Source organism: Apium graveolens, chromosome 5 (genome assembly GCF_009905375.1).
Source record: "Apium graveolens cultivar Ventura chromosome 5, ASM990537v1, whole genome shotgun sequence".
In the NCBI taxonomy this organism is placed as follows: domain Eukaryota; kingdom Viridiplantae; phylum Streptophyta; class Magnoliopsida; order Apiales; family Apiaceae; genus Apium; species Apium graveolens.
This window is the reverse complement of record NC_133651.1, coordinates 67,477,323-67,501,680: the sequence shown is the minus strand read 5'-3', so window position 1 is coordinate 67,501,680 and position 24,358 is coordinate 67,477,323. Positions and strand designations below refer to the sequence as shown.

At 31.1% G+C, this 24,358-nt stretch overlaps 1 protein-coding gene and 1 pseudogene across 1 annotated transcript; both read left to right on the top strand.

Annotated features, from left to right (window-relative positions):
• Positions 1-406: 406 nt before the first annotated feature.
• LOC141660152 (tRNA-specific adenosine deaminase TAD3-like) lies at positions 407-8,036 on the top strand (annotated as a pseudogene).
• Positions 8,037-12,715: 4,679 nt separating this feature from the next.
• On the top strand, positions 12,716-23,556 carry LOC141724139 (phospholipase D gamma 1-like). The gene is made up of 10 exons (XM_074526145.1): positions 12,716-14,786; positions 16,884-17,000; positions 18,092-18,286; positions 18,444-18,692; positions 18,784-18,852; positions 18,942-19,089; positions 20,557-20,705; positions 20,844-21,017; positions 21,788-21,985; positions 23,110-23,556. Exons 1-10 carry the CDS (start codon positions 13,164-13,166, stop codon positions 23,401-23,403), a joined length of 3,216 nt encoding a protein of 1,071 aa, XP_074382246.1. The 5' UTR covers positions 12,716-13,163; the 3' UTR covers positions 23,404-23,556.
• The last annotated feature ends 802 nt before the right edge of the window (positions 23,557-24,358 follow it).

Sequence of the window (24,358 nt, the reverse complement as noted above, 5' to 3'; positions counted from 1 at the left end):
TGTGTTGCATTGCCTGGAAATCAATTGGGGAATCAGTCAAGAACTTCCCCACTAGACACCATCGAACATCGATCTCAGAAATACACTCTTATGTATTGCCCTCATACGTTATTCCCCCCTCATCCTCATCCTCTATTCTGAAGTTTGAAAAGCTGTCCTCCATTTCACGTAAAACTTGATTCTGATCCGCCATAACAACTGAGCAAAGTAAACAAAAAAAAACACTCAGAAGACAAAACTGATTAAACGTTTATAACAATCATACCATGATAATAGTCAAGACATTATTTTACTTCGGATAATTCTTTTATCTGTACTTAATATTTTGTTGGATTAATGAAATTTCAGTTTTCTTATTCTTAGTTGGTCTAAGTGTTGAATTTTGCTATTTTACTATGTTCATATTATGTATAAGCCTGCTCTTGCCCTGATTCAAGTTAACAAAGGCAACGTTAGAATTTCAGGCCTTAAACACAATAAATAAAAGGCTTAAATCTCAAAGTAGTCACTAAATTCATGGTCATATATCAAAAAAACCATTCTAGTTATCGGGGACTCGATTGCACCACTCTAGTTGAGAGTAATGACCGCCCCATACCCAGTTATTGATGATACTATGTCTGGCTTCTCATGATAGTGGCCAGTTGGAAGACATACCCAGTGATATAGCCGAGCTTATAGAATCATACCAATTGAGTACATTTATCACAAAAGTAGGTCACCTTAAATTCTATAAAATTTTATTGTTATTTTCTACAGATGAAACTGTTATTGTAATTACCTGTCCAATTCTTTTTCCAAAGTGTTGTGATCCTTTAGATTACTAAAACGGTTTGTTCCTATAAATATCAATTTAATTCCTTCTTTAGTTTTTGTTTTTCAATAGAATGTATTCTTTGGTTCCGGTACATTTTAACTATTGACTAGTTTTATTACTGTAAATTGTGTTTCCTACTGTCTTCTTTACTTCTGTGAGTTCTCAGGACTTCTTCTAGTCTCTTACAGTTTTACTTGTTTTTTATTCATGTAATCATCCTACACCACATGTGGGAATCGATTTGGTCGAGGGCTTGAGAATAGGTGTAGTTATACATTTGTTTTTCAGGAGTTATTGATGTACTTGTTGCAGACTTTTCCTCCTGTTGTCTGATTGTAAAATATTGCATCTCCATGACCATGAGAATTAAGTTTTCTTATCTATCCACTTCTCTAATATTTATTCCATATTATGTTGTATCAGTAGTTTATTCTGGTATTTAGTGGTGTTTTTTTCCGCCAGGCATAGCTTGATAAGTTTTCTAGTAATTATTCCATATTTATATTGTATCAGCAGTTTATTCTTTTAACTAGTGGTAATTTATTTGTTTCTGCCATAACTTATTAGGTATCCAAATACCCAGCTACATGAAAAGAAGAATGGGAAGAACAGTGCAAGCTATGGCCGAATTCATATCATCCACCAACCTAGTACGTGGTCTGTCATACTAGCTAACTAATTATGTATAAAGTTTATTGAACTTGCTAATTTTCCTTATAAATCACAAGTATCACTTTAGCTTAATCATCAAAATTTCTCTCTGGGCCGTTAAGTTTCTGGAACCTTGTTGATATAAGCTAGAATATTTGTAGGAATCATCAATCATTTTTTAATTTCTAAAGAACTAGACTGCAATTCTCTTTGAAGATATACATGATGTTTTAGTTTCTATCAAGAGGATTTTATTACAGTACTTTAATCACATTGGTAATCTTATTTTTTTTCCTGTTCAAGATATAAAAAAATACAGGTGGGTGGCACATAATTAAATAGATTTGTTTAACAGGATATTTGATATAGGACACGGTCTAGAAATCGGTTGAAACAGGGGATTAAAGCCTATTTTCGCAGGGAATTGGTAGAATCACAAATAAATTCTCTAATTTATCCAATTAAAATATCAGTTCATAATGATCTTATTCTCTTTCAATTTATAACTGTTTCTATAAAATTCTTATTACTTGGAAGCCAAGTAAATTCCTAATGAGAAGAAATCTAATCCTTGTCTATTTGTAATTTCCATCATTAATCTTGTACCATGTTAGATTAAAGAAATTAAATTTCTTCTATTATTGTACGATTATGACATATAAAATTCCTAAAAATACTTATATAATAATTAACTATTGTAAAGATAACAATTAAGTATATACTTAAATAAAAACATTCAATAACCATTAATTAGTTTTTTGCTTCCTTTCCCTGCATGAGTATTATATAAAATTTTATCTGTTCAAGTGGACAGTAGTGCCAATTAGGTTCTGCAACTTTAAATCTCAAACCTTTAATTATGAAAGCTTTTTTGTTATTCAAGAAACAGGGCATTGGTTTGGATTTAAATAGATTTAGTTCTAATCTGACTTACTTGGTACTTACTCTTTGTACTGTTTTGAGTTGATTAAAAGGATGGCTGGTTTGCACAAAGATATCATTTGTTGTGTTGTGGGTATTAGTTTCACTTTTGTTTTTTATACCCAATTTCTTGTTTGTAATCATGTTTTACACATATCTTTGACTAGTACAGTTAGATTTGCAAAATACTGGCTTGCACTGAGAAGTGTATTAATTTGAACTTGAAAATCAGTTGAATTGACTTTACACTCTTAAATGGGTCATTTGTTGTCTAAATCTTAGCCTGGTTGATTGCTATGTCTACTTTTGTTTATTTACTCAGCAATATAGACGGCATTACTGGATTTAGTGAAGAAAATTCACAATCAATTTTGGAGTTCATGAAATTTGCTGTTGATTTGGCAAAATCTTTTGATGGTCTGGTAAATATCTACATTTATTTCGAATGTTACCTGTATAACAGATTCTTAGGTGCATTGCATTTAGCTGGATTCTGTTCTTTATCAAAAGAGGTTTCCTTGTCATTTTTGTACTCTTAATAATGAAGGTATAAATAGGATTTTGTATACTTGATAATGAACAAATGGATAATAGGAAGAGTTCCCTTGTAGTTTGTATATTAGGGTCAGATATGACCAGACAAAAACAAGTAATTTCTGTTATTACAGAGTTGCAATTTACACACAAGTCTACTTTATCAATATCATAGCAGTTCCCTTATCCTTGCAGACTATATTAAAAGAGGACCTATAGTGATGTTTCCTGTTTACATCCTTGGCAGTGGGCTGAGCAACAGTCCCAAGCAAGTTGTTTTTGCCACCCTTTTCATCATGCTGCTATGGTTGCTATTGAGAATTCTGCTGCCAGAGATAGATATATCTTCCCTACTAGTGAACATGTAGCTGATAAATGCTGTCAAGCTGATTTTGTGGATTCCCCTTTAACAGTTTCTCCCTCGAAAAGGCAAAAGACCAATACAAATGTAAGCATGTAAGCTCTATTGTGTCCTCTATCATAGTAACTATTGATGTGCTTTAGGCAGTATCAAAATTGGATCCTTTTAGAACACAGGGAGTAAACTATTATGCATCAATCTGGCTTTTCATATTGTCAATTTTTTTTAAAAATATAATGGATATTAGAAAATTTCCTGTGCTGCCATAAGAGGCCAAATAAGAAAAGTAAAACTCATATATCTAACCCTGATAATTATATATCTGGTTTTTATTATGAAATAAAATATTTTTCTCACATCAGTTTTGAGAAATAAGGAATTATATTATGGTTAGAGAATGTTAGTTGTCTTTTTTGAGTTGAGGAATATAGTTCATTTTTATATAATTCTATAATCTAATAGTCAGAAAAAGTTAAAAACAATTTAAGATTAAAATTAAGTATATTTTTCCGATTATTTTGTCTCATGGGACAATTAGATAGGAGCAAGGAGGAAGTAGTAGTGGTGTTGCATCTAAGTTTATGCACTTTCTAATAAAAAAATGAGTGCAGTCACTGGAGCGCATGAAGTTATTTTTCATGTTTACTAGTTTAATGTGCAATCCAATAAGCAAAGGCTCACCCTGCTGAAGGTGACTTTTCAGGTAGAGGATTCTGGAATGCAAAATGGTGAAACTAATGCATGCTGTTCCAGTCCAGAAAGACCCTACTTATGCACTGGTTATGACATTTACCTTGTCTGGGAACCATGCATAATGTAAGTTCTCTGATAATCTTTTATCTACTTTATTAAGAACATGGATGTGTTTGAGTGCGTGTCTAGTAATTCGACCAAGTATTTACTAAAAAGGCTGTGAGCCATTTTAATAGAACCTTAGCCATTTTAAGAGAATCTTTGCTATAAAATTCTTTTAAAAGAAATTTTTGATAACATTTGCTTTGTTTTTAAGAGAACCGCTTTTATAAAATACTTTCAAGAATTTTTAAGAGAATCTTCGAGTTTTGAGTTTGTAAAATATTTTAAATTGAATGTAATCTTAGTATTTAAAAATATTTCTTTATACAAAACCAAGAGTGTCATTTAAAATATTTTTTATAATTATTTATAATATTTGATTGAGTGGGATACTTAAGACAATTTTTATTGTAATAAATAACAAATACATATTTTAAAAAAGAATCTTAAAATGTTAATTGGATAACGAAATATGACTAAGAAACAAAACAAGTTTTTTAATTTAACGTCAATTAAATAAGAGATTCTTATTAATTTTCTAACGCTTTTCTTAAAAACTAAAAATCAAAATCATGTATCAAGAATGTTGGTGTACTTGTTTGGGATGTCATTGATTTATTTTTAAAATTAAAGAACTTTTAAATTTTATGTGTTAAATAATCAAGAAACAAATCAACTAATTATTTTTAGTATGTTATTTATTTTTCAACCAGTGTTATACCGGTTGTGTTAAGTTCTATTTAATTAAAATGTTTATTTGTTTGCAAAAAAATCAAAATCATACATAAAAAGATATAATGAAATCATATTATGATACTCGTAAAAAATTATATTTATCTAAATAAAATTTTTTAAATTATAATTATTCCTATTTTTTTTAAAAAATAATTATTAAGATGTTAGAAATTTGCTTTGTACATAGGCAAAATTTTTAAGAGAATCCTAGTTAATTTATTAGAACTTTAGCCATTTCAAAAATATTTAGGAGAAAACCTTTGTTATAAATACTTTTAAAAAATTTTAAAAGAATCTTTAAGTTTTGAGTTTGTAAATTATTTTAATTTGAACGTAATCTCACAATTGAGAAATTTTCTTTATACAATACCATGATGGAAGACGGTCATAAAAAAATATTATTTTTTGACCATTTAAAAATATTTTATTGAGTGTGATACTTAAGAGAATCTTCATTTTTTAATTGGATAACAAAAACTTACTAAGAAAAATACCATTTTTTTTAATTTGGCACAAAAAAAAATAAGAGAATCTTATTCATTTTCTAACGCTTTTCTAGAAAACTAAAAATGAAAACCGTTCATAAAAAGACATAATGAAATCATATTATAATCCTTGTAAAAAAATCTATTTATCTGAAATAAATGAATTATAATTAACTTTTCATGAAAAAAATTTAAGAAATAAATATTAAGAATTTGTTTTGTATTGGCAAAATTTAAAAAAATTTAGCCATTTGAAGAAAATCTTAGCTATTTTAAGAGAACCTTTATTATCAAACATTTTTAAAAACAATTTAAGGGAACCTTTGTTCTAAGATACTTTTTAGAATTTAAGAGAATTTTTTAACTATTGAGTTTAAAAGAAACTTAATTGCTTAAAAGAAACTTAATTACCTTATCTTCTTTTAATGGTTAAATATCAAAGTGGTCACTTAACTGAAGGTCATATATCAATTTCATCATCAAACTTAACGGGATATCATTTGAATCACTTAAGTCATAATAAATATCAAACGGATACCTCAAAATAGGTGTTCGAGAATTTAAAATTATTTTTATGAAGTTATATATATTTTTCTTGAATTTTATTATAACCAAATGAAAAATTATGAATTTCTAGTATTTTAGATGACATAGTGAGATTTTTAAAAATTTATCTACTAATTATTTTTATTTAAATAAAAAAATATAACTAAAAAATTAAAAATAAATAGTAGATCAATTTTTATATATCTTACTATATTATCGAAAATACTAGAATTCATACATTTTAATTTGGTTGTAATAGGTTTCAAGAAAAATGTATAGAACTTCATAAAAATAATTTTTAATTATCAAGCACATATTTTGAGGTATTCGTTTGATATTTATTATCAATTTAGTGATTCAAATGATACCCCGCTAAGTTTGATGATGAAACTGGTATATGGCTTTCAGTTGAGTGACCACTTTGATATTTAACCCCTTCTTTTAATAGTAATTGAAAATATTACATATTCTATTTTTACACTTAACTTTCTATTAATTTTAATATATTTATCTATATATTACGTGACGACACAGTGACCCCACATTTTAGTAAAATGCCCAGGCACTTAACCGACCACTGTGTTGGTCGGTTATGAGCCTTAAACCCGACCAAAAGTCATAACCGACCAGCCTAAAACCGACCACCTTGTGGTCGGTTATGACCCTTTTAACCGACCGTTTTGCCTCTTAACCGACCGTTTTTGACGATCGGTTTTGTCATGTTTTCTTGTAGTGTATACATGTATTATTGCTTAATACAACAACTCTCGGCTCAAAAAAATGTGACAAAGAAATGGATATAATAATATATATATATATGACTTTTTTCCTATTGATTGCGTCTAATTAACCCATATAATTTGTAAATAATTTTTCTCGAATTATTTTTCTAAAATGATCTATATGACCGTCGCGAAATACGGCTTAATTAACTAGCTATTATCTAAAATAAATGACAATGAACCTTAATTTCATTATTTAATCTATTAATAATTATCTTGCTATGTTGCCTGCTCGTATAATAAAGAAAAGAAAGGTAAAAAAAGGACGTAGCTAATGAACTCTTAGAGCGTTGGTACACATGCATGTTATTCAAATTAGGCATTTATCCTCAAGGTGTTAAATGATATTAACAAAGCAAAATGATATTAACAAAGCATCCATTTTGCTTATGTAAAGTTTTGCATCCGTTTTGCTAGATATTAAACTATCGGTATACAAAATGCATAAATGCAAAAATTCCGATACACAATATGCAAATTACTCTAATTTCAAAGCTGTCTTAATTCTAGTTAAGGACTAGTTTTTTTTCTTTGACTATTTACGCAAATATATTAAACAACAACAAACTGAACTATGTAGACACGGACGGAACCATAAATATAGTTTAGGGAGATCAAATCAAATAATTTCATATTTTTAACAATTATAAATTAAAATTTTGATAAATTTTGAAAGTTGGTGAGGACTATGGCTCATTCCAGTAGCCCCTAGTTCCTCCCATGTATGCAGGACCATAACCATGAGTCGAGATCTGAATGCTACTTTGCTAAAACAGGGTAACTACTCACTACCCAGGGCCGTCAAGTTGTTTAATTAGCAGGCTGCGTCAAGCTAAGAAACCTGTAATGTTATCAGCATTCAGCATCCTTTGGCCTGGCTCATTTCCATGAGGCAAAACAAAGTCAAATCCACCCCATGGACAATTGCTTTAAGTGCAGCACCTGCAAACACTAAGTAGGTGGAATTATGAGCAGCTAGGGTAACAGACACTAAACTGAGCATGGACGTGGAGGTGGAAATCGCGAGTACGTCAGCAGCCTAATGAGCAGAGTTTGGCATCTATTGGGCGTGAACGCAGACAAGGGGGTTTGGTAAGCACACTTACTATGCTGACCAAGCAAGCTTCTCGACTTCACAAGTAGCAGTTGGATCAGTTTTCCACAATGATAAAAAAGATTGACAAGTGTCATCATGTGTGCATGAAAGAAATTCTCCTCTTATTGCAATCCACAAATTGTAGTTGCATCACAACTTATATTATAAACGTAGAGAGTGTGTTTTATTTGTTCAATCTGTGCGTCTGTTTGTGTAAAATTGGACCAAACATTGAGAGATACGGATGGAAAGAATGTACTCCAGAGAGGCAGAAAGTAAGAACGTTGCGTACCGGGACAGCAGGTTCCATTTTTACAGGCAATGCAATGAGACAGCTAACTGTATGGAAATTAAATGAAAAAAATAAAAAAACTGTCTAGTAACAGAATATTGACTATTGAACGGTGAGTATAATATCTGCTTTTGAACCGCTAATTGAACTCAATGAACGAATCTAAGTCAGTGGCGTCCTGTGAGAATTGATTGGCTTATATGCAGTTAGCACTCTTTCTAGAATTCTCAAATATTTTTCTCAAAAAAATCACTAAATAACATGGCTGATACATAGCTGATTTTGATTATTGGTTGCATATAAATACACGTCTCATATCATTTTCCATTATTAAATGTATTAGTTTAAAATCCGTGCGATGCACGGACCGCACAGATTTTTTTTAATACTATATAACTTTTTTAAAAATTTGAATTCAATTCTTAATTTTGTTCATTTAAAACTTTAAACGATATGACTACATAATAATTATATTAGTAGACGTCATAACTTTTTAGAACATTTAAACTTGTTTAAAGTGATAGCATTTGTAAGGGGGAAATGTTATTATAACGAAATTATTATTTTATTGAGGGTAAAAATATAATGTCTACATTATGTTGGGACTTTAAAAAATATTATTTTAGTATGATGATCACTTAATAGATTAACTATAATTTTATAAAAGATATTTGAAAAAGACAATATTATTGATTGAAAGATATAGTTTAATTGATAATTCTATGTATATATTTTTAAAAAATATTCATGTTCTAATTAAAATTTGATTTTTTCGTTCACATCAATAGGATACGAATTATAATTAGTTTAATATTAATTTGATTTATTTCGGATCAGTGATTTACATTATTTTATTTAAGCTCGATGTTCAATACACCGACAAAATCAGACTAATAATTTTTAGTTTAATTTTGACTTTATATAAAGTGTGGATCAATAAGATAATTTTGTTTTAGACTAAATAATTAATATATATAATTTTATTTTGTTGGCATTATTGTATTTTTATTTTAGTTTTGTGTTAATCTGAATCAATTGTATAATGTATTTTTTTATCTTGGAAAAATAAAATATATTATTTTATTTATCCAAGTTCATTAGTATGATTTTTTTAGGAGAATTGATAGTATTATTATTTTATCTTATCTCGATTTGCATGATATATCAACTAAATCTTAATAATTACATTTAATTTGCTTAAATTTAATTTAGCCCAAAGTGACAAATTAGAATAATATATAACTCGATAGTTAAAATATAAATTGGTAGAAGAAGTTGAATTTAATATAAATTATAATGATATAGAGTTCGATACAAAATAGTATTGAAACTGGTAAAGTAATAGAAGAACTTGACTTCAATATCAATTATAATTAGAATTGATCGACCAATAATTAGAATTAGAGTAATTAAGTAAGGGTAATTAAGTAATTTCAGCAAGTACCGACCGACCGACTACCAAAATTTTAATATTTTGTCTATTATAATATAGTATAGTATTTGAATATCAAGTTTAATGGCACGATGTTAGTTAAGTCCTAACCCTATCTTAGTGTGTTTCTTATATATATTATAAAATAATAACCCTTGCTGATTGAAGACATTATTTTATATTTCAACTATAACAATGATCCTTATATACATTTCTTATCATTATTATAATAATATATTTATAAAAAAAGGAAGGAAGAAAGAGAAAATGAGTCAAAAAAGATGTAGAACTGAATTTCTTATTTATAAAAACAAAATAAAGGATGGTTACAGTATCTCCAATAGATTCTTTAAACATGCTCTTAAGTCTAAAAATAAAGTATGACTCAAACTAAAGCTCCAAAAATCTGAGAGTCTCTTTAAAACTCTAAGAGGCTCTTCTCACTCCTCTATTTTAAGAGCAACTAGTAGCTCTTAAGAGAATCTCCAACATTCTCTTAAACCACTCTTTAAATATATTATAAAATATTAACTCTTAACAACTTGATGTGCATTACATAGGTTAATGTATCAAACTCCAACAATACTCTTTATATTAGCTTTTTATTCATAATTTATTAATAAATCAATTCCGCTATGACTAAAGGTTGTCACAATTGGTAGTTATTCAAATTTTATTAATAAAATATAAGTTACAGCATCTCCAACCTCTTTGAATAAACTCTTAAATGTAAAAATAAAGAATATAGTAAAAATTGGAGCTCGAAAAGACTCTTTAAAACCTTAAGAGACTCATCTCTCTCCTCAACCAACCACCTGCTCTTAACTTATATTTTATTATAAAGTAATTCAACCACCCACTTTCTTTTTTCACTTTATATCGTGCTTCTACTAAAGAAAGATATTTTAATATTAAAATATTATTTAAATAGTGGATATATAGAGTATTGTTGGAGGTGAATGCACGTCAAGTTGTTAAGAGTGAATATTTTATAATATATTTGAAGAGTGACTTAAGAGACCGTTGGAAATGCTTTTAAGAGATACTAGTTGTTAAAAGAGATGAGTGCAAAGTCTCTTGAAGCTTCATTTTTAGCCATACTCTTTGTTTTTAGACTTAAAAGCATATTTAAAAAGTTTATTAGAAATGTTTTTAAGGGATTCTCGAGATGTTGTTCTTAATTTTTTAAGGGATTACTAAGAACCTGTTAGAACACTATTTTTATTTAAAATCCTTAAAATTTTAATTAAGAGCTCGTATAAGTCACGCTTAGAAATTAGTACACAAGACCTACCTAAGGTTGAGTTGGTTTTTGCTCTTTCTAGCAAGCAAGTATTTCTCAAAGAAGCGAGTTAGCCACAAGACATTTACAAAGTATGTTGTAACCATTAATTAGAGTTGTAAACGAACCGAACTGTTCGTTAAACTCATCTGATTCATTCGAGTTCGAGCTCGATAAACTCATCCGATAAGCTTATCGAACTCGAATTCGAACAACATTTCTTGTCCGATAATCTTAACGAACCGAACCAAACTTTTAAGGTATTAGACTCGAGTTTGGTTCGTGTTCGTTCAAGTTCGGTACGTTCGTTAAGCTCGAGTTCGGTTCGAAAAAAATAGTATATTTATAATATTATATGTATAAATAATTTATGTATTATTAATAATATATATTAAATATATTTTATAAATATTTCAATTAAATATTTTATCTATAAAAAAATATATAATTAATAGTTTGATATAATTTTTACTTAAAATAATATTTAAAATTATTTTAAATAAAATACAAATGATGTTCGCGAACAATTCATGTTCGTTCGTGTTCGGTTTGGTTCAATATATTCGCGAACGGTTCGTGTTCGGTTCGAATATTACCGAACTCGAGTTCAAACAAAAAATTTTGTCCGAAAAACTTATCGAACAGTGTTCGGTTCGTTAAGATTTTGTTCGAGTTCGTTAAAAATTCGTCCGAGTTCGATTCATTTACATCTCCACCCTTAATTAACCTTTCAGCTGTGTGATAAAGCAAAAGCAGAGTTAAGTGTGTTTAGTGTTTACACGCTTTGAAATTTCCTAATTATACTTATCCAAAAGTTAACCTTAACCTTGAGTATAAGTATAGAAAAATGGTAGAAGATCCACGTGTTGTTACGTCCAAAAAAATATTTCTTAAGATAACATTTAATTTTTGAGCATATATTCCAAGATAATATATGTTCCAAGATAACATTTCTGATTTAACACATTAATCCCAAACTAATCCTTTTTGTTAATAAATAACTAATTTAATTATAATGATATATTAAATAATATTTTAATATTAAAATATAACTTATTTTTACTTGAAGTAATCACAAATCGATAAATCAACTAATTCCCGATTTTTATATAGGTTATGCCGTCGCGGTTTTAAGTATCTTGTATACAAAAGCGACTTCAAATGAAAAAGAAATATATGATTAATTATTAGTTTTAGTACTTATAATTTATAAGGGTCCAAATATTATTATTTAATATAATAAATTTATAATATTGAGATTTTCAATTTCAATGCTTTAAATTCTAATTAGCTACAATTTTTTCATTTCAAATACAGTTATGAATTTAAGCTTTTCTTAAATAACATAAATATGTTTTCGATTATATATTTAAATATAAGATCATATACGAATTTTAAAAAATAACTCAACAATATTGTTTAAAGTTTATTTTTCAAAATTAGTTGTATGTATATTTAAAATAATTACAAAATGTACTTACTAAACTTTTCAAAAAAAATTCAAAATTTTGGCCCACACATGCGTTGGACTCACTAAACTTTGCCTAACATACCTGTATCAGCCTTGAAATGCATATATAAATTACGTATTAATATATAATCCCATGAGGCACATGTGTATCTTAATACGCTACACGAATTGGTGCAATAACTTAAAAAAATTTAAAAATTATAAACTACACAAAATTCAGCGCTCACGTGGGTAGTCAAGGGTCATTTATTTTCTAAATGTGATATTTTGATGATTAACTTTCTTAAATAATTATTTTTTTAAAAAAAATGGTTAAAATTTTGAAATTGAGAATCAACCAATAATAAGATTTCAAAATAACATTAAACTTTAAAATGTAAAATCAATCATAATAATTCAATATAGCCAGCTTAGTATTTTAAATTTATAATTTTACCCTCGTACTTAATCAAATGCTAAATTATTTAGTTTAGTTTGTTGGTCGAGCAAGGTGACTTTAGTTTCTTATCTACGACATAATTTCTACAATTGTCATCGTATTTTTCAAAAAAATAAATGAAATAAAATAACAGTGCAAATAAATATGATTTCCGGCACCGATGACCCACTTCACCGGACACCACACTCTCCATCTCCGATAACGACAACAACGACAAGGTACCACTTTGATCTCAACTCCCTGTCAGCTTATAACCATAAAGTCAATATCTTTGAATCTTTCAATTCAACATATTAATACACACACAAACATGTTTGTTTAATAGTCTTCTGTGAATCCGTCAAACACTTGTTAAACAAATCAACATTTTTCAACACGATCTATCCTTTCAACTCCTAGCTGTTCCTATTTTGTGTTTGTGTATCTTTTTGTGTAACCCCGTCTATTGATATCATTGTATGTATGTGTAGATTGTAATATTATCTGTTGTAAGAAACTTGTGTTCTTGATTTTCTTGAATTCAAATGGATAATAACTATAATTATAATCCACCACCACACCCATATGGTTATGGATACCCTGTTGCCCCGAATCAATCTTACCCTCCACCCCCACCTCAAAATCAACCCTACCCACCTCCTCAAAATCACCATTACCCACCACCACCCTATCAGCCTTACCCTCCACCTCCGACGCAGTACCATCACTATCCGGGAGCTTCGTATGATCAGAATTACCAATACTCACACTTGTACCCGTCGCAGCCAGCTCCTTCTGTGAATTCTCCCAGTTCGGAGTATAGTTACCATCAGCCACCACATTTGAGGCCGTTGTCACATTCTAGCTCGGGTTCGTATCAGTATCAACATCAGCATTCGTCGGCTTCTGAGGCGAGTCTTCAGCATCAGAGTTCGCTGCAGTATGGTTCGGGTCATGAATATTATCAACAACATTCGAGTCATTCTTATGTGGCGCCACAAGATAATGAATCGGTTGGTAGTGGATCGACAACTCCGCGTCCTGATCATAGTAATAATTCTCCGAGTTATAATTCGATGTATCCGCCTGTGGAGGATAGTTTAAGTTACATGCATTTGTCTAGTAATCAACCTTCTGCTCCTCCTGCTTCTGCGCTTGTGCCCTCTGCCCCTACGGATTATAATGGATCACCGGTAAGTGTGAGTCAACATTACTCAGGGCATCTTGTGTCTCAACCACCACATGCCTACTTGGATCATTCAATTTCATATCCATCACATGGTCAAAATATGCAAGTGGTACCTTTTTCTCCTACTAAAGGTTCTTTGAAAGTGTTGCTTCTTCATGGAAATCTTGATATTTGGATTTACGAGGCAAAAAATCTTCCAAATATGGACATGTTTCATAAAACAGTAGGAGATTTGTTTGGCAAATTACCAGGGAAAGTTAGTGCAATCACGAGTGATCCATATGTCTCAATATCTATAACAACTGCTGTGATTGGAAGAACTTATGTGATGTCTAATAGTGAAAATCCAGTATGGACACAACACTTTTATGTTCCTGTGGCACATCATGCTGCAGAAGTGCACTTTGTTGTAAAGGATAATGATGTACTGGGGTCCCAGCTTATAGGGATTGTATCTATTCCAGTGGAAAAGATTTACTCTGGAGGAAAAGTTCAAGGTCACTTTCCAGTCATTAATACAAATGGTAAGCCTTGCAAGCCTGGAGCTCAATTAAGCCTATCTATTCAGTATACCCCAATGGATAGGTTAAGCATATATCATTACGGGGTAGGAGCTGGCCCTGATTACCACGGTGTCCCCGGCACATACTTTCCACTTAGGAGAGGTGGGATGGTAACTCTATATCAAGATGCTCATGTTGATGATGGCAGCCTTCCAAAGTTGAAACTTGAGCATGGCATGCCATATGTCCATGGAAAGTGTTGGCATGATATATTTGATGCAATTCGTCAGGCTCAACGTTTGATATACATAACTGGGTGGTCAGTGTGGCACAAAGTTCAATTGGTTCGTGATCCTTTTGATACAGGGGATAGCACACTAGGGGAACTTCTCAAGGCCAAATCACAAGAAGGGGTTCGGGTGTTGCTACTTATATGGGATGATCCCACTTCAAGGAACATCATGGGTTACAAAACAGTAAGCTTTCACACCTATTTGTTATGATTAAGGATTGAGATAATAAAAATGCATCGCCTTAAAAAGTACATTTTGATCTTAAAATGCAGCCTCAATAATTGATTCTCCATATTGTATTGTTGTTCTATATCGTAAGACTTGATATGTATACATGTTAATTTTGCAAAATGTTGTGGTAATGTTTAACTGTTTACTATACTTATTGGATGACTTTACTGCGAAATGGAACAACAGATCATTTTTCGAGGGAGAGTGATCTTTTTGGAGCATTAATTTCTAATCTAATCTATTTCTTACCCTTTTGAATATAGTTACCAAAAAAACTAAATACAAGAGAGGTGGTCCTGAGGGTGTTATGTTGCATAAGCTGTTTGGTTCCCGAGTGATGATTTGTTCTCTAGATCAGGGGTAACAGACAAGTGGTTTAGATATATTGAGTTAGAAGTCCTTTTTTTTCTTTTTGAAGGTGTTGCAGCGCATGAAATTGATTTCAGTAACCCAATATAGCAAGATTCCTAGGATTCAGCTTACCAAAAACTTCTGTTCCACTTCCACCCCAAGAAGAATAGCCTTATAGAGGAGAACAGGAGTTTATCATGTTCTCTCTAATTCCTTTTGAAGCTCTTATAGAAGTATACAACTTGTTATTTCCAGATTACCGGCTTATGAATTTGTCATTTGATTAATAGATGTCTTCAAAGCTTGAAATTGTAGCAACTCTAGTTATTGGACTGTGCAATAGCGAACGGGGCTAGAATAGGATTCACCAATTTAACTGAGACATTTTCTTTTCCTAAATATTTTTCCATTGGACTCGCCATGAATTCCCTAGGCCATGGTAATGTAGTTTTTTCCATTCATATCACATATTTGGTGCCAGGCGAAAAAGTATCGACTAAGTTTCCACCGTATATCTGATGAAAGGCCTAAACTTTATTGCTAATCCTGGAAGTATTCTTCGTGTACAAGATGTCAAGATACAATGCTTGTTTTTGTTTCGATTTTAGGCCAGTTCAACAATGAAATCTTTCTCTATCAATAGAGCTCAAATAATTTATGAATAAGCCACATCGGATCAACAGGCCTTTTATTCCCATCCTCCTTGATACTTTTGAAAAACTTCATTGATCGACTATTTAGTACAGTTTTCTTCTGATATAGAGTAATTTTTATCAAGGAAAAGAAGAAAATTTTCAATCGAAGAGCCCAAGTAACAAGGAACATGAATGAAAATAAAAGGAATCCTTTATTTTAATTAGTAATAGTTAAATTATATCTAGTGAAGAAGTTAGTGCAATATTTTACATGTTTTTATATGTGGTTAGAAGTTATCAAGTATATTGCTTACCTGCAATAAGCCCAATCGTGCGGACTCTAGTCCATTAGGTACTTCATTAGTTATTATGTTTTCTATATTGCTTATTACTCGTATGTATTAGGTTCTTTTAATAGTTATTAGGAATCCCGACTGAATTTATATTTATTGTTAACCAAATTTGAAGCAAAAATTTTGAATCTGGTGAGGGTAAAATTGGAATGAACTTTATAAAAAGGGTCATGATGTACAAAGGACAAGCTTAAGGGGCACAGATGTACGAAAATCTTCTTCGGGATTTGTCTGACCATTTGATCAAACTTAGAGAGCCAATGTTTTAATAATATTAATAAAAACATGTCTCCTTCTACCCACTACTACTAGCAAAGGATTGCAGGGTTTATCATTGAATCTTTGATATGCAGATGGATGTTGAGCTAGATATGATTGCCTACATAAAGTTCTCAATGTCATTAGCAAAATAAACTTTGGATGAGTAACTGATATATTCTTTTTCTCTATGTTATAAGTTATCTTATTAGTTGTTAGTTGTTACCACAGTTCAGTTTTTTAGTTACACTCTTATTAGATGTAGTCTCAACTAAAATGTACTTTTGCACTTGCATCTATATTATGCACATCTTTCATCGGGTAATATTGAAATAATATTATATAAGTATCTGTATATTTGTTTCACAAGTATATGCTGTTGAACTAATATTATTTCTGGGTTTTTCTTAATCTGCCTACTTACTGAAAACATAAAAATAAAATAATTCCAGGAGGGAATAATGGCAACCCATGATGAAGAAACTCGGCGTTTCTTTAAAAACTCTTCTGTGCAAGTCCTACTTTGTCCGCGTGCTGCTGGAAAACGCCATAGCTGGGTTAGAAAGCAGGTACATTACATAAAATCTGCACAACCTGAAAACTTATTCACCATGATTCGTCCACTTTAGAGAAATAGAATAATTTCATGGTTGTAAGAACTTAAAACTTGAAATGTAAATGTGTTAGAAATAAATTTAATGATAGTATTCAGATTCGTGAATTATAATTAATAAGCAATATCAGCCAAAATAAATAAACAAACAAATTGAGACTCGTGCGATTTTATTCAAGAATATATTAGTTACTGCAGATAGAAAAGAAATTGAAGTCACTAATAATATTTGAATTGTATGCAAGTATGTTGTCTCGTAATCAGTGTTGTATAACGCACACATTCTTAACAAGAGTAACATCCAATTTTGAAGCGCAGTCAAGCATGCGGTTTTTTGCCAAAAAGAAAGTTTGTAACAAATTCTACTAGAAGAAAGTACTTGACTTACTTGACTTGGTCTTACTTTGATTTCATACGTAATAAAGTATTGTTAACATTGCTGTAATATGAATAAATGTTGGTAATTAAGCATCGATCAATGACTTTCAAGTTTCAAATATTCAAAAGCCTGTGAATCATTTAGCTCGGTCACTGGCCACTGAAGTCCTCGCTCTTCCTGCGTCTTTCTCTATTTGGATTTGAAGAAGAAGCTTCATAAGTTGCATTTGTGTTTGAAAACGGAAATAATTGAGTTTTTTTAACTTTAATAATGGTGTTAACATAGCAGCAATATCATATAAAAAGCTTTAAAATTGCTTTTTGCCAATTATGAAATTGTACTTGAATTTCAATTTTTTTACTCGTCCTTGAAGCGCAAATAAACACGCGCCTTTAGTCGCCGTTGCAATTTTCCAGTTTCTGATGCTGCTTCAGTCTCATGTGTTAAAAATGACTTCAACCATATCAGCTTTAGTTATATCTGTGTTTGAGTTCAATCCGTTAATTTTAGTATTCTTATAATAAATTGTCCCTGCTAAAGATTTTATCTTTTTAAGTGTTCAGAAATTTTCTTTTGCAAATGCGATTTTCTTCTGAATGATTGTTGTTTATGTTATTGAAGAAAATTCTCTACAGTTAACTAAAGATATTTGGTGATTTTGAGATCAGGAAGTCGGGACAATTTATACACACCATCAGAAAACTGTAATAGTAGATACAGATGCTGGACGAAGTAAAAGAAAAATTTTAGCTTTTCTTGGAGGGCTCGATCTATGTGATGGGAGATATGATACTCCACAGCACCCTATTTTTAGCTCATTGCAGACAGTGCATAAGGATGACTATCATAATCCTACATTTGCAGTAAGATCTTTACCATTATTTGTCCTTGGCATACTTTCCGCACCATGTTTAGTGTACTGACTTACTTGTAAACTCTGTATCAAGAGGCATACAGTTTGACATTTGATATGTATATCCTTTTAAAATCTTTAATCAGTAAGACATTTTTCGTTAACAGGCATATGTTGCTGGCAGTCCAAGAGAACCATGGCATGACCTACACTGCAAAATTGATGGTCCAGCAGCTTATGATGTTCTGACCAACTTTGAAGAGCGTTGGTTAAAGGCTGCAAAGCCCCATGTCTCTAAAAAACTAAAGATATCATATGATGATTCTTTACTCCGAATAGAAAGGATGTCTGATATATTGGGGATGTCTGATGCTCCATACCTTAGCGATAATGATCCTAATGGTTGGCATGTCCAGGTATTCTGTAACTAATTTGCTGCAAGAGTTTAAATCATTTAGTCAACATTGATTTGCATACAAGTGTGTGATATCATAAACTCTTTTGCAGATTTTCCGTTCAATTGATTCAAATTCTGTTAAAGGGTTTCCGAAAGACCCAAAAGAAGCCATATACAAGGTAAGCTAGAAATAAATTACTTTTTTAGGATAAAAAAACTTCCAATTTTTATTATTCTTTTAAATGTTGTTCATAATTTGTCATAACAGAACTTGGACTGTGGAAAGAATGTTCTCATTGATATGAGCATACATTCAGCATATGTTAAGGCCATCCGTGCTGCCCAACATTTCATCTATATCGAGAACCAATATTTTATAGGGTCCTCTTTTAATTGGACATCAAACAGGGAGTTAGGTAAGCGTCTAATCTTTTTTTACAGGATGAGTGACAGATAAACAAATTTTCCAACTCTTTGTTAAATTTATCTGAATTAAATAGAAGCTACTTCTGTCATACTGAGCCTTCCTACATTTTCTCTAGATCTTACTGTAAATCGTATATTATAATCATAGTTCTAAGTTTGCAAGTAATTAATTACTTGTACAAAATATTACACCAGTTTAAGTGATTTATAAGTGTTGCACACTTTTATACAATGTGTTTTAAGGGGTGTATTCTGCAAAGATATATAGTGATAATTAAATAATGAACTCTCCATATCTTTCTTTTTTTGGTTAAAGATATTTTTTGTTGATTATTTAATGGACGGAAAAGTTTAAAATAAGATTGTACTGTTTTAAGGGGAAATTTTGGTGTGGAGATGAGAACAAAAATTAGCATTGTTAATATAAGGAATTGATATAGAGTGTTGGTATATCCACTATAAGTGATGACAGTGAACAGTACCACAAGTTAGAGAGCTCAGCTCAAGCAGTAGTGATGCAGAGATGATGTCATTATGACCTGTAAATTCTTTTACAAGTTTGTTAGAGAACTAGACTGTAAATGTGGGTGTGTATGACTGATAGATATATAAGAGCAACTCCAACAATCTTCTCCCATTCTCTCTATAATTAATATAAATAAATTAGCTCTTAACTATTTAAGAGCCGATATTACACATTTTTTCCAACAATCCTCCTTTAACTCACTCCCTATTCATTTTTTAGTAGTTAAGTAGACATACACAAACAAAATCAATCATATTGAATAAATGGAGAAGAGAGAAATTATTATTAAACTAATTTAGGAGGGAGTATCACTCCTCATTGTTGAGTAAGCATTTGAAGATCATTAAATTTTGAGGAGTGATTAGGAGCTTGTTGGAGATGATTTTGAAGTTCATTTCTTCAAAATTTGACTTGGGAGCATGATTTAAGTTAGTGTTGAAGTTGCTCTAAGAGATTCTATCTCTCTCATTGTAGTGAGATGGTTAACGGATTTCAGTTATGAAATGTTGATTAGTTAGTCTTCTTCTTCCTTGTTTTGCTGTGTTCATACTCTGATTCCTACAGCTGTTATAGAGCATCTGCATTTTTTTAATTTTTACTTTTGAACAACTTATGGACCCAAAATTCCATAGAATAGTGTACTAAACTACACATCAGAATTTATATCCTAATCAGACCTGTCTGAAGTTTGAAGTCTAAAAATCACTTTGTACAAAGTCATTAAAGCTTGTGCACCAGTTAAAAAGTAGAAAGCAGACGATATAACTCATAAGGTGTGGTTTCATCTGACACTTGCCAATCTTTTCTTGTACAATGTATATATTTATTTTGACTTTTCTAGGTAAAGAATGTTAATAATACTCACCATTTTTTACTTCATTATGGTTAATAACATTGCTTTAATGAAACTGTGTGTACCGTGTTTCTTCAGGTGCTAACAATTTGATTCCTATGGAAATTGCCCTTAAAATTGCCAATAAAATCAGAGCGCATGAAAGGTTTGCAGTATATATCGTTATCCCTATGTGGCCAGAGGGTAATCCAACAAGTGCTCCAACTCAAGCAATATTGTACTGGCAGGTACTTTTATTGATTTGAATCATCTTCACTTAGAAATAGGGGAAAATTACAATTTATGGTGGCCGATAACCTTGTATGCTTGACTTGTTTAATTTGTAATCAGCAGACTACTCATTAAATTTTTTGAATACACTACAGAACAAAACAATGCAAATGATGTATGAAACAATATACAAGGCTTTAGTCGAAGTTGGGCTTGAAGATGCATTTTCACCACAAGATTATTTGAACTTCTATTGTTTAGGGAATCGGGAGGAATTTAGTGAAGATGACTCTTCAACTGCTGGAAGTCCTGGTGCAGGAACGCCTCAGGTCTTTTTGTTTTACCTCTTAAGAAGTTTTTCCTTCTAAGAAACCATTCTTTTTGTTCCTTATTGTTCTTTTTCTACTTTATTTATCCCCTATAACTTATTTCTTATGTGATTATCTCTTTCGTCATGCTGCTACCTTACTGAAGTCGAGGTTGATCCAATGTTATCTGAAAGATGATTTAACTTTATCAACAGTAATAATGTCATATTTTGAGTAAAATGTTAATTGCGCAGACCGTCATTTAGTTCCAATTATATTTTCTAATTATTTTTCTGTTTTTAGCATTAGAAATTTCAATCTTACCGAAAATCACTAGTGATAGTATTATATACAACTTTAACTTTATTTATTTTCGTGGTGATTGGCTTGCTGGTGCAAGATATTTTTTTTCTATTAGCACTCGTACTATGCTCAAAAGCTCAACTAGCACGAGTGCCTTTTAATTGGTGATTTTTAAAAAATAATTAATAATGTTGAGAAATTTAAGGATCTTATGGATAGTAGGTATGAATTATTTATGACAAAAAAAAGGTATGAAGTATTGATATTGAACTTCAATTTGTCTTTTATCGCCTAGGGAAATTCAGTTTCATTTATTAAATTAAGTTCCGATGCTTCTTTTCTTTTCTAAAGATTCATTTGTTTTAATTACTATGCCAGTTGCTTAACTCAATTGTATATAGAAATCTTACATCGTTTTCTGATCTCAAATATTCATATGCTTTAGAGTGTGTCAGCTAAATGCACAATTATTTATGTGTCCTGATTAGGCACTCTGTCGGAAAAACCGAAGATTCATGATATATGTTCATTCCAAAGGCATGATAGTAGATGACGAATACGTCATATTGGGGTCTGCAAACATTAATCAACGTTCCTTGGAGGGCACCAGAGACACAGAGATAGCTATGGGAGCATACCAACCTTATCATACATGGGCAAAAAGACTTTCAAGCCCAAACGGACAGGTAAACCCCTGAGCTGATGTGATCTGTCACGTTGATGTCTTGTAATCAAGTATTTTTCCTTATCAGTTTGGGGAACATTATTTTATATGCGCATAAAGATACAAAAAGAAAAATAAGGTCGCTACTGAAACTAAGAGAGCATAATAGGATGAAGAAAAGGAAGTTATTTTTGTGGATTTTATATTAAGGATGGCAGTAAGTACATGCAGTTTTATCAACTTTACTCTGTAGAAGGATGAATACTTAAATAGCTATTTTGAGCGCTATCTTCTTTCTGAAACAAAATGTTGATCAGGGCCCCAAACCTGTCAAATTTTAGTTAACTTCTGTCTTTTACTAGCATTGACATAGATGGAATGGCATCATACCACTAACATACTATATGGTTGAAGGCATTATGACAATGTGTTAACCACAATTATAGTCCTGAGATTCTATTTGCTATCGCCTATCAGTTTACCATTTCTATTTAACATAATCCAGTAGATTACTTTTCATCGCTTTCTACTTCTCTTTAGAATCCCACCATCTCTGTATGCATTCTTAATCCCCATTCAAAGAATAAAAGGAGAGAGAAGTTTTTTTTTGTGTTATAAGAATTACCCAAGTGTACAATTAAGAAAATAATTTAAGATGCTGACATGTCAATTCCAGTAAACAGACATGATCTGTGTACATATTTTTGTATGACGAAAGCATTTTTTATTCAAACAAAATCAAGGTGAGTGAATGAACTGTTTATATCTGGGTCCATTGGCCCTGATAAGTCATGTATTTGGAAATAATGAAGTGAGATCCTCCTTTTCCTAAGCAAGTGGAGCCAATATACAGATCAGAGTTGTATAATATAATATTATTATAGAAAGAGTCAAGTGGAGATTCAAGGAGCCACAAGCAGTGGGAAAGGTTCCCCTGTGCTTAAAATATATTGAACTAATCTAATAAAGAAGAAGAAGAATCTAGTCACTGCAAGAAATTGAAGGATGTCCCCTTTTAACAAATTATGCAAGAAACTGATGTATTACTACTAAGACCAAAGTTTTCTGATTATTCAGTTGGTTTTCTTAACTTTGTGAAGCAGCGCTGATTAAATTTTACTAACGTTGGAAATGTTTGATATGTAGATATATGGATATAGAATGTCACTATGGGCAGAGCATCTTGGAGTTGTGGAGGACTGCTTTACAAGACCGGAATCTCTAGAATGTGTCAGACGAGTAAAAGTAATGGGGGAGCTGAACTGGAAGATGTTTGCAGCTGATGAGGCTAAAGATATGAGGGGACATCTCTTTAAGTATCCTGTTGAAGTTGAAAGGAAGGGAAAGGTAAAACCCCTCCCCGGGTGTGAAACATTCTTAGATGTAGGGGGGCGTATAGTTGGATCATTTATAGGCATTCAAGAGAACCTTACCATTTAATTCTAAAATTTCCAGAGATTTGTGTAATACAACCGCCTTTTGTAGCTTTTGTTCTGTTCAGGAGTAGTCTATACAAGAGGTATAAATTTTTAGTTCAAGCACTTCTATAATGTCTTGTAGAAATCAATGGTAGATATAAAATTTCTTTTGTTATTGTGGTAGATATAATACATTCTTAATTTCTCATGTAACAAACATGGTATTGACTATTGATTGGTAGACATTATGTTTATACAAAGGGGAAAAAATGAATGTTACTTTTAAATATTCTAAAACATATTAAATATTAATCAACAGAGGACTATATATATACTACTAGGGGAGTAGGGGGATTGAGGATTTAATCCGAGTAAAACGGATACTTGGCCACTCCCACAGAAGTAAACATAAATTTTATAATTTTGTTTTTAGTAATGTCTCTTCCCTATAATTTTAATTTTAATAATAAGGCAAAATTATAAGACATTAATACATAAATTTAAAACTAAAGTCATGTATACGTAGGCAACAAAGGTTTTAGATGGCTAGGGTTAAAATGGAGAAGTTGCAGACATCCGAACCGAAAAATTGCAGTTATCCAAATGTCTTTGAGAGCATAATATATGGCCAATATCTAGCATACTCGTGAACTACTCACTCTCCGGAGTGATACAGAATATAAAGGATTCAAGAACATAGCAACCAAGGACTGTGGGCTCAAGTTTCAACACAGCACCAGCCATGGACGACCATTAATAGGTTTCGAGATTTTTTTTATAATTTGGTTAGCATAACTTCCAGTGAAGATCTGTTCACTTCGGATAGTATTAACAACGTAAATATGTTGGAAGCTTCAATGTGTTTCAAATGGATCCTAATATGTAATAAAGGAATCAAACATTTACTCTATGGAGTTTAAACTCTGACACATTGCACGCCTACACCTTTCATACTGAATACATTATAAAGATGCCAA

Bases quoted from the DNA above. Each gene is read 5' to 3' on its own strand.
- LOC141724139 (XM_074526145.1), top strand. From the start codon at position 13,164: ATGGATAATAACTATAATTATAATCCACCACCACACCCATATGGTTAT. The intron at 18,853-18,941 runs GTAAGCTAGAAA...TTGTCATAACAG, and splicing joins CAAAAGAAGCCATATACAAG to AACTTGGACTGTGGAAAGAA. The intron at 21,986-23,109 runs GTAAACCCCTGA...TTTGATATGTAG, and splicing joins TTTCAAGCCCAAACGGACAG to ATATATGGATATAGAATGTC.